The sequence below is a fragment of the Pinus tabuliformis genome, chromosome 1_1 (genome assembly GCF_031772625.1).
Source record: "Pinus tabuliformis cultivar Carrire ecotype Pingquan chromosome 1_1, CPIR1, whole genome shotgun sequence".
Lineage (NCBI taxonomy): Eukaryota > Viridiplantae > Streptophyta > Pinopsida > Pinales > Pinaceae > Pinus > Pinus tabuliformis.
In genome coordinates this window covers 780,033,172-780,045,195 of record NC_142297.1, presented here as the reverse complement: position 1 = coordinate 780,045,195, position 12,024 = coordinate 780,033,172, and the positions used below count along the sequence as shown (strand labels likewise).

At 34.2% G+C, this 12,024-nt stretch overlaps 1 protein-coding gene across 1 annotated transcript; it reads right to left on the bottom strand.

The window, feature by feature from the left end:
- Positions 1-876: 876 nt before the first annotated feature.
- LOC149216315 (pyruvate dehydrogenase E1 component subunit alpha-3, chloroplastic-like) lies at positions 877-4,616 on the bottom strand. Its single transcript, XM_089392769.1, has 3 exons — positions 4,233-4,616; positions 1,864-2,644; positions 877-1,513 (listed from the first exon to the last, which is right to left on the bottom strand). Exons 1-3 carry the CDS (start codon positions 4,488-4,490, stop codon positions 1,236-1,238), a joined length of 1,317 nt encoding a protein of 438 aa, XP_089248895.1. The 5' UTR covers positions 4,491-4,616; the 3' UTR covers positions 877-1,235.
- Between the last annotated feature and the right edge of the window lie 7,408 nt (positions 4,617-12,024).

Below are 12,024 nucleotides of genomic sequence, written 5' to 3'. Positions count from 1 at the left end.
AATGGATTCTTTGCTCAGAAAGGGTAAAGCTTAAAGGGATTGACCCATTGATATTTGATGACTGTAAACTGGCTCACAGACTAATAAATTTTATTGGCAGAATTATTTTGTTAAAATTAATGATTGAATGACAATCAATTAAAGGATGATGGTTGACACTGGTCACTGACAATTGATTCGTGATTTGAAAATTATGAGTAATAATGGAACCTGCCCATAGTTTGATTGAGTACCCAGAGATGATGAATCTATTTAGCACAGTGGTAGGACTAACTTACAATTTCCTAACTCTATTCAATGATTTAATTCTGATAAGAATCCTGAAAAATAAATTAGATACACAGTCAAGTCTATGACAGTATGTAAGTGATCAGCCAGAGTATTTCACAGTAAGGAAGTCATAAATATAAGCCAAGTAGCCTTCAGCCAGTATTTCAAGCATTAAGATACTGAAAAGAGATAGCTAATCCTAACTCTAACAGCTAATCCCGAAACATATAAGACCATGCTATTGTGGTGTATATGGCTCACATAGGCCCAACCAATGATCAATAACTTGCACGGGATAGTGTTAAATACAAGAGCTTGTACTTGTCACTTTGTATCTCAGAAACATACTGACAACCAGATGTGCAGAATGGTAGGCAATTTTCAGTCTTTTGATTGTGTAGTTTACTAGAAAATGTTATATCAATGCATAAATCATACAAATAATTCATTGTACAGTAAAGTAGATAAAATAAAACTTTCAAGGACAATATCCCATTAGATACAGAATTATCAAAATCTGTCAGTCATAGAATTCGCTATAAAGGTTTGTCTGAGTGGAAACATTAACTTTTGGAAAGCTGATGATGGAAAAAACAAACTAAGAAATGAGAAACACGGGCACGCTATAAATATAAGCATTCTCATAGAAAAGGAACTTGAAATCCAGACCCATTACAGAGGAAAGGATCCCACAATAACAGTTATGTATAGAACCCCCAAAATCACTTATAGAATTAATTAACATAGTTCAAAGTAAAAAATGTGGAACTTAAGGTAAAGTAGGATCCAGATTAACAAATTCTGGCAAATTAAATAAAGCAGCCAGTTAGGCAGAGCGTTTCTCTTGCATTACAATGATAATGAATCTTGATCATACCCAGGGCTTTGCAGTCAGCACTCCACAGCCTCTCCAGCATAACATCAGGACACAAGGTTAGCAAAGGAATGATTAATGATGAATTTTTCTAAACCTGTGCTGTGCCTGCAGTAAAACCTGGATCTTCACATCTATATCTACCATCTGGGCCAATTCCAAAGCCTTTAGGATCTGCAAACACATTCTCAAGAAGCTGACCACGCTCTGGCAGAGGGCTTGCATCTGCAAATTCCACGGCCTCTTCAATAATCTCATCAATTTTCTTTTCAATTGACTTCAGATCTGTTTCAGTAGCAAGATTATTCTCTATGAGGTATTTCTTCAAAGACACTATCGGATCCCTTGCTGCATAGTGAGCCTTTTCCGCTGCAACAGCAAAAGAGAAAACATATCAACTATCTTCAACAGATAAGTATTTGGGTCTTTAGAATTCTTTCCCCAACTGTATGATATAAAACAAACAATACTAAAATAAATCCTGCGGATTGATGACTTTATAACTTTTCAAAAGCATGTAAAACCCATTCAGAACACCCATGCGAGAATGGGGAACAGATGAATCATAATTTCCTCAAGCTAGATGACAAGACAACAGGCATCCTGATGCAAATTGACAGAATACACAACTACAAGAAACCAAAAATAATATACTAAATGTGCAGGTTTAGAGATTTTTATGATAATACCTACAGTTAAAACCTAAAAGTTAGTGTTACCTGGGTCTCGAAGTTCATCAGGGTCAGCCAAAGAATGACCTCTGAATCTATATGTTTCACATTCAACAAGAGTCGGCCCATCACCTCTCCTTGCTCTGGCCACAGCCTCCTTAGCCACGTCTCTAACCTTCAACACATCCATGCCATCAACATGCACACCCGGCATGCCGAATGCAGGCCCTTTCTCCCAAATATCGGGAACTGAAGTCGCCCTGATGTGGGACATTCCAATAGCCCACAAATTGTTCTCAACAACAAAAATAATTGGAAGCTTCCAAAGGGCAGCCATGTTCAGGCATTCAAAGAACTGCCCATTGTTGCATGTCCCATCTCCAAAGAACGCAACTGTAACTCCATTTGCCTTTTCATCCTTCAGCACTTCTTGCTTATATTTGCTACTGAAAGCAGCTCCTAGAGCAACAGGAATCCCTTCTCCAATGAAGGCAAAACCCCCCAGCATGCCATGCTCTTTAGAAAACATGTGCATGGAGCCTCCTTGCCCTCTGCAACAGCCAGTAGTCTTACCAAAGAGTTCACTCATCACAGCTCGGGCAGACACTCCCTTGCTAAGTGCATGCACGTGATCTCTGTAAGTGCTACAGACAGAATCATGAGCCTCCAGCATCTTAATAAACCCAGTTGAAACAGCTTCCTGCCCATTGTAGAGATGCACAAACCCAAACATTTTTCCCCGGTAATACATCTGAGCACACATGTCTTCAAACGATCTGCCCAGAACCATATCTTCATATAAGACCAAACCCTCCTCCCGGGTGACAAGCTGGAGTAGGTCACAGAAATGCAATCTTCAAATAACAGAAATAAAATCTTAAAATCCCCAGAACTTTTATCAAAAAAAAAATTCCTTATTCAAATTCGATTATGGAAAAGAAAGGTCCTACAAACAAACTTAAAAAGATAAAGGGTACATTTTCGATTTTGATTCTGGAAAAGAAAGGTCCTACAGACCAACTATATCTCAGAGGCCGTTAAACATGTAACAATAACCATAAGCAATCGACCGACACCCTGAATAAATTCGATCACTATTTCCTGCTTTAACATTTATGAAAAACACCAGACACAAACAAGATATCCATGGTTTGTACGACCTGCTTCTGATTGAATTCCAATTTTAACCTGATGCATAATGAAAATTTTATCAATCATATAAATTTCGTAAGCATGTTAAGCTTTGGCACTGGAGCTTGATAGGCTTTTGAGGGAATGATGTTGTAATCTTATGATAAAGTAGAGAATGAGGTTGTGTTTCAATGAAAATTTAGTTCCATTTTCAAATTTGAGTCCGAAAAAGAGAGGCTCCACAAGCCAACTAATGGGTCCATCTTCAATTTTAATTCTGGAAAAGAAAGGTCCTACAGCCCTACTAGATCGCAAAGGATCTTGGCCATTAACAAGATCACCCTAGACATAATCAATCAGCCCACACCCTCAATTAATTGGATCAATACTTCCTGCTTTAATATTAATGAAAAACATCACAAACAAGCAATCCATGGTTTGTACGATATGCTTGTGATCGAACTCTAATTTTAACCTCATGCATATTATGAAAACTATATAGATCACACAAATTTGGTAACGATGTTACGCTTTGGCACTGAACATTGAAAGGCTTTTAAGGGCATGTGCTTATGATCTCAAAGGGCCCATTTTCGATTTTTATTCTAGAAAAGGAGGATCCTACGGACCAACTAGATCACCAAGGCCATTACAATAAACGGATTGTAAGATGAATTTCAGGAAAAAAAAATGTGTTTGTGAATTTAGTACGTGCCCCGATAATGGGTGGAGTGTCCAGAACAAACTAGACAAAATAAATTCGACAACGCAGTTCTTTTCCTTTTCCAGAAATTCTGGAAATTCATCTTACAATATGAGTAATTGCGAAAATCTGCATAAGACCATTAAACAGATAACGGTAAACATAAACAATCAGTGCAAACCTTCAATAAATTGGATCACGGTTTCCTTCTTTAACAGTAATGAGAAACATCACACATAAACAAGCAATCGATGGCTCGTACGATCTGCTTCTGATCGAACTTTGACTTTAACCTCATGCATATCATGAAAATTTGGCAAAAAGCAACACTTTGGCACTGAAGCTTGAAAGGCTTTTGAGGGCATGAACTTGTGATCTAACGATAAAGTGAAGAATAAGCTGAACACAAGTTCCAAGTTCCCTCTTTAGTACTCTTGCAGTACATAATTACCAGGTTAGCTATGGTTCGGGAATGATATATATCGGATCTAGAATTTACCCAAAAGGGCAAAAGCACAAATTAATAAGAAATAAAATGTTCATCTGTAACCATTTGAGAGTTTAAAGTGAAAGATCAGCTTACCAGGTCTGATTTTGTATCAATGCTCTCCTTCACAAGCTCTGAAGCCGATGCGATTGCAGACACTGTCAATGGTGAACATGTCAATTTCGCCGATCTGAATTCCGAAAGTCTGAGGTTCAAGCCCATTGAATCCTTTCTGAGCCATCCAGGCTTCGCACAAACCTGCGGAAGCTTGCCTGTACTGGAGAAGGCTTTGGGTTTCAGAGCAATGCAGGGAGAAGATACGGGCGGTATTGGAGCTCTCGACATGGTCGTCATGTTTGTAAGAATTTCTCCGCGGGCTCTGTAATAATAAGGGAGGAGTGATGAGTTGATAAAGAACAGCGGTGGAGTTGAGGCTGTTCAACTACTTTTCCAGTGCTTGTCACGCAGAGAGTGTGATAGAGACTGCGGCGTGGAGCTTTTACGGCAGATGAAGTAACACGTATCAGGGAGTTAATCATACAGTAAAAGGGATATTTATGATCTGAAACCTGTAGATGGAGAAATCACGTTTAATAGGGTTTGTTAATTTTTAATTATTCACACGAACAAAAATTTTAAATCGATTAAAAATTTATAATCAAAGTTAAAGATTTAGTTGGATTGGTTTGGTGAAGAAACATCTGTGTCTTTGAAGTATTGTAACCCCTCCATTACTGATATTTAGTTAGTATTTAATGCAACAGGAAAAGTCAAATTTTGGAAGTTACCAATTTTATAGAAATTTTCATTACTGTGAAAAAAAATTATAATCAAAACTATCATTTTTCAAACCGTCCATAGCACTGTAATTTTTTACCAATGGAGTTGTCTATAATGCGATTTTTTGGAGATTTCCGTGAGGGAATCCGGTTAAAGAAATTGAGGTTAAATCTTGATTTGTTGCAGTTAAAATGGTTTTTTAACTGCATATTTGGATTCAGCACCCTGAAAAACCCCTGGGACGCTTTCATTGTGCAAAAACTAACTATCAAACTTGTAATTCCAATAAATTCCTGCCGGATTTCAACCGGAAAAATCTGCCGGAAAAACTTTCAAAAAAGTCGCAGACAACTGCTTTACCAATTCTCCCAAAAAAAAATTGATCACTGTTAAAAAAATATAATCAAAATTATCGATTTTTAAAACGTTCTGCAACCACATGACGGTGTAATTTAGACCACATTAAATTTTTTGTATAGAATTTTGGTAGAACAGTTGGAAGTTGGAAGTCATAATAATGTAGAAGAAAAAACTGCATTTGTAGTTGGAAGATTTAAACCTATTTCCTACCTATTTCTTTCTCGAAAATGATGATTTCAGAACATGGATGTAATTGATCCAGATTACGCAATCGAGAGTAGATTTCAACACTATCACACAATTCAAAGTTTGATTCCCTTACATCGCCAAAACACTGCGAGCCAACCTCTCCGAATCGGCGGTGCAGTTGACATTTATTAAACTTCAATAAATTAATCGCACATGAATATCTGCTTTGACGTTTTCCTCCCCTAGTGGGGAATCGTCTTTTTGCTATGCTTTTGATATCAGTCGTTGTGTTAAAGATCAAGATCTATCAGTTTTTGGGTTAAAGATTAAGATCTATCAGTTCTTCCGCTGTCATTTGTCCTTTGTAAAATTTGGATTTTTATATTATGTCAATATGATATATTCAGTTTTTTTCGTGAAAAAATAAATATCTATATGTCAAATTGGAGCTCATTGAAGCTACTTTCTTCATTAATCAAGGTGAAACTAGATCCTCTGAAAAAAATGAGGCTGGTCGGATCAGTTGACTTAGGTTTTAAATCCAGACACTTAATTACATAAAATTAGTTGAATATTTTTTAATTTTTTTAACACATTCGCAGTAGTTTATATAATAAAGACGGGTTTTTTAAATTTAAGAATATGTGTTTCTTCCATTTATATATATATTGTTTGATGATGATGATGATGGTGGTGGTTAACGTCCACTGAGATCAAATTGGTCTATGGGACCTACAATTTTCTTAATTTTTATTTATCTGGCTCCTCGTCTTTCTTGGCGAGATTGGTGTTGTAGCTTTCTTTTTTCTCTACGGTCTTCCAACTTCCTTTATCTTGCATCTCCTTCATCTCTTCTGGTTCTTGGGACATTGGCGTCTTAGCTTCACAATCTATTGTGTTCGTTCACAATCTATTGTGTTCGTTCTTTTGAAGATAGTCCCAGAAGAAGTTTGATTTAGGAGATCTACTTTGTTGTTAAATGAAGATTTATTTTGTGCGGTATTCGAATCCTCATAATTGTTGGTTTGTTGGGGCAGGCTTTCTCCTTGCTTGTGTTGAGATCTGTCTCTTTCTTCCCTGACTTCTTGTGACTCGGAGTTTTCTCTAGAATATTCTTATTTAAGTTTAGAAGGATAAAATTTGTATATTCTATAAAGTTTTGTTTTTAACCATGATGTATTGAAGTAATGTGGGTAAATAAAGTATAGATTACTAATGAAAAACAAGATATAACAAAATTTGACTTCAATTATTTTGGAAAATGTTGAAAATTGTATATAAGTAGAATGAAAGTAAACTAGTTCAAATGGTAGTAGTTTATCTCTAAAAAGAAAGAGATGTGACAACTAGTACATTCTTTGAATTGTATTACAATGAGGCTCTAAGGCCTTTTTATCATGTTGAAGCAATAAAAAAAACCCTAAACATTTAAAGCACTAACTCTAGAAGATGAAGTGCCAAAGGCTCTTGGCTCCAATGGGGTAAGTTGGATGTCAATTTTTGAGGGTCGTAACTTTGGCATATGATTTTTATTTAGCGAAACGATAGCCCGTTGGAAATGTCTATCTCAAGAGAACAACTTTTGACTATTAGTGGTATGTTTCCCTTTAAAATGTCATTTAGGGCCTCAAAACGACTTCGAAAGTTCAAGACCTCAAAACTGCCAAAATAGAAAATTGTGATGCAAAATAGGAAATTGTGTTGCGAGTTAGGTGGAATAGGTGGATGGCCAGGTGGGTGGCCATCGATATCCACCTGGATTAGGATTAAATCTTCCAAATGTCATTATAACACAAAAAATATATACCAATATCTTATGCCTTAGCAAGGGTTAATCTTTGGACAACCACTATAACACCAATAGTACATATCAACTAGCATGGTTATATAAATTAAATGGCTGATAAGCGTTGATAGTCATCAAAACACTTATGTGTCATTCAATTTATTAACCATTTAATTAACGTAATGTTGATAATTTGTAACACCGGAACATAGTGGATGTCACAAACACACCTTATAAATTTTCAAATGGAAAAAATGGTTTGGAAACTCTTGATTTCATCCATTAGATTTTGTATACAATAAATATTATTCTCACATTATTAAATTTATACCATCCATACATTTTTTATTGTTTAAAGAAAGGAAATTTTGCAAGCCCTATTATGAAATAGACACGTGTATCTATCGGCATATTAACTTGTGACTTAGCAATAGTTGACTTCTTGCTACCACTATAACACCAAGAATATATGTTAATAACTAACGGCTTAGCGAGAGTTAATGTTTCAACTGCCACTATAACACCAAGTTAATGTTTCAACTATCACTATAACACCAAGAATATATACCAATAACTAATTACTTAACAAGAACTCACTTCCAACTATCATTATAACACAAAAAATATATACCAATAATTTATGACTTAGCAAGAGCAAATATATACCAATAATTTATGACTTAGCAAGAGCTCACTTTCTGCTGCCACTATAACGCCCATAATATATAACAATAACTTATGTCTTGGGAAGAGCTAACACCAAGAATATATACCACAAATGTATAACTTAGCAAGAGTTGACTTCTCACTGCTACTATAACACCAAGAATATATATCCATAACTTATGACTTAGCAAGAGATAAGACATCATGTGGGTTATGATTTAGTAAGAACTGAGACATCACATGGATGGGGGCACCTACTCTTTGAGCCTTATTATAAGGGGCCAAACATGTCCCTTGGAAATGAACCCGAGTGGATAGGAAAACAAATTATGCTTAAACGACTCAACCTAACAACCCAAAATATGTACACTTTTGTAAACTTTAATAATCAAATCTTTATAGAAAACACGTCCCTAATCTCATAATAAAATTATCCCATACACCAATTTAATATCTAACTTAATTATAACTTTAAATATAAAATATTATTATCATCATCAAAATTAAATTAAACTTATTCTATTAATTAACCTATATTTAAATCCAAACCATTAATTATATAAAAGTAATTTTGATTTCCACATCTCATAAAAATTAGTTGAACGTCCTCTGGATCAGCTACACATGAATACCATTGAGACGTGCAAATATGCGTCTAATTTGGCTTCCCCTTGTGAATGTTTTGTTGGAAAAATATGTGTTAAGCCTATAAATTTGGCTTCCCCTTGTGATTGTTTTGTTAGAAATTTATATCTTGAGATCGTTGATGTGAAAAATATAATTATGAAATGGGTTAAAGTTTAATGTGGGATGAACTAATAGAAATATTTATTTTCCTAAATTAAATTAAAATGAATTTTTTTCTTGTAAATAAAATGTTGAATTTTATGTTAATGAGGTTTATAAATTTGGCTTTGCCGTGTGATTGTTTTGTTAGAAATTATCTTGAGATCGTTGATGTGAAAAATATAACTATAAAATGGACTAAAGTCTATTGTGGGATGAACTAATAGAAATATTTATTTTTTTTAAATAAAATTAAAATGAATTTTTTTTATTATAAATAAAATGTTGAATTTTATATTAATTAGGTTTATATTAGGGATGGTTAGATATAATGGTTGTTATTTTTTATATTTAATTTATAAAGATGGTTGTATTAGTTTAAATTTTTTGAATTTTTAATTAAGTATATTTGTGAGTTGGTTTAATTTCAAGCTTACATCATGGTTGTTATCTTCTACCTCAATTTATAAATATTGTTGTATTATTGTTGTATTAGTTTACAGTCTTGTGAATTTTTAATTAGTATATTTGTGAGCTCGCTTATTATCAACTTCAAGTTTATTTTTTTCTCCACAAAAAAAATAAAAATAAAAATAAAAATGATAGAATTTAAATATTAGAATTAATAAATAGATAAAATTATATACAAATAGTCTAACTAATAGACGAAATGACCATTTTTTAAGCTTTTTTCTTGGTTAATTTTACACAAAATCCAGTATATCTTTTTAAGAATCATAAATTTAAGTTGTTTAATCAGCAAAGTTTGAATGCATTGGGGTTTTTCAGGGTGTTGAATCAATTTATGCATTCAAAAATGCATTTTAAACAAAAAAAATGGCAATCTTGTTGTAAATTGTATTACCAAATTCTGGTCAAAAAAACCATTTCATTTCATCTTTATTTATATAGATGAAATGTCTTTTTGACCAGAATCTCACAATACAATTTCTAGTAATATTATGATTTTTTATTATTTAAAATACACTTTTAAATACATAAATAAATTTAACACTATGAAAAACTCATAAAACATTTAATCTTTACAAATTACATAACTTAAAATTATATCTTTTAAAAATCTCTATCAAAATAATTAGACTACGTGATTTATACATGTTAAAACAAACTAATAAATATGTTAATTTGTTTTTCCGCTCTAACACATTCCAATTCCAATATTCATTGTGCGTAAGTAGTGCCTCTATAAATTATAAAGGGGTCGTTAATGGAGTTGTTAATGTGCGTTTAGACCCAACTTATTTTGTATAGGAATTATTATAGTTATAAATTCATTAATATAGTGTTTGAGTTATTAGTGACTTATAACTAAGTTAGTTGAGAGTTATTAGCTATTCACATTAATGATCATTACTAAATTAGTTGAGAGTTGAGATTGCATTAGAATATGTCTTCTTTTCACTTGTAATCAATCAATTTATCATCTTATATACTAATATAATAATATAATATAATAAGTATATGGAGATGTCTTTTTCTATCGTTTATGAATGTATGTGTATAGCAATTTCTTAATTATGCAAATGCTTTGACTTTATGGAAGTTGGTTTATGATATTTGTATTTTTAACCTTCTATATATAGGAGTAGTCTTTAAGTGTGATTTTTTGGAGTTTTTAGCAGTTTTCTAGCTAGAATCCAATGAAAAAATGTGTGGCCAAATCTTGATTTGTGTTGTTTAAACTAGTTTTTTTACTATGTGTGATCTCTCTCTCTCTCTCTCTCTCGATCTCTCGATATATATATATATATATATATATATATATATATATATATATATATATGCGGATTTCTAGCCAGAATCCAATGAAAAAATGTGTGGTCAAATCTTGACTTGTGTTGTTTAAACTAGTTTTTTTACTATGTGTGATCTCTCTCTCTCTCTCTCTATATATATATATATATAAGAGTATATATGATGGGGGTACATTATAATCATGAGGGGAAATTTGAAATAAGATACTCCTTATGTTTGGGATACATGACAAATAATCAAGTCGACACTCATGGCTTAATGCAAGGTCTACTCCTAGCAAAGAGTATGAGAACTTCCAAAATTGTTATTCCAAGGGACTCACTTCTAATCTCCAATACCTAAACAAAACTTGGACCAGGGATCAACATCTAAAGTCATTGCTCCAATGGATTTCAAGATTTCTTGTGGATTTCTCCCATACATCTTTCTATCATGATCTTCATAATCAAAACATGGAAGTCGATCTTTAAGTCAATGAGGCTTACCTTCTCAAAATTAGACAAACTAAAATTAATAGTGTTCAAGTGATCCAGGTGGATTTTCAGACAGTGGCATGGAAAATCTCAAAATTCAAAGTGGCAGAAAAACAAGTATCCTGACATCAGATTGAAGTGCTCGTAGCCATGATTCCAACGGTGCGAACGACACTCCAATCCGAGTTCGGATGATGAAGTTGTGGCAGAAAGAAGGTTGCCTTGTTCCTTTGGAAAATGAGGCTTTTTCCTTAAAAAATGGCTTTAAGCCTTTAAAAGGCAAAATCACAATCGGAGGGTCCAAAGGGGCGGACTTAAGGAGGCGCAGCGGAACCCCCGATCAGCGATCTATAATTAATCAGAGTCGCGGACAAGCAATCGGCGATATCGGGGTGATCGGATCGACAGATCAGGTCGGCGAAACCCAAAGGATCAGACCAGGACCCCTGCAAGCAGTAATGTGATATGTCGATGCGATAGGGCCGATGCAATACACCGATATCGGTGATCGGCGGTCGGCAATTCCCCCCGCTAACAGGACTATGGAACAAGCGACTTGCGATTTGCGATCAGCATGGACCCAATTATGTTATAAAGCCCGATTTCATATAATTTGAAATCCGGGTAAAAGGCTTTCGGTCGGGTTTTTCCAATGTTTCCGTGTATTGTTTGTTTAAACAAACAAAGGCTAATTTCAGGGTTTTTGTGAAGGAAAGGCATATTCATCGCACCCAACTGAGCCTTCCCTTCAACAACATTCTATAATAATCCGACAGACCCCAATTTAAGTGCGCTTGTAACAAATCCGACATTATAAAAGCCCAATGATTGGAAAAAGTATGAGGGAGAGGATTTTCAGCACGTAGTTCGAGACAGGAGAGCTTACAGGTGGGCTGATAATGCATTTTGTCTGAATTGGACAAACCTTATATGTTTTCAGCCCCTCTCAACGCCACGAACGCAGTGGTGCTGTCCATTTCTCCATCTGAGTTCTCCATTTCACAGCCATTTTCCAGAATGGAGGTATAAGCCTCTTTTTATGTAACTGATGATTGTAATTCTCTTCTTTTCA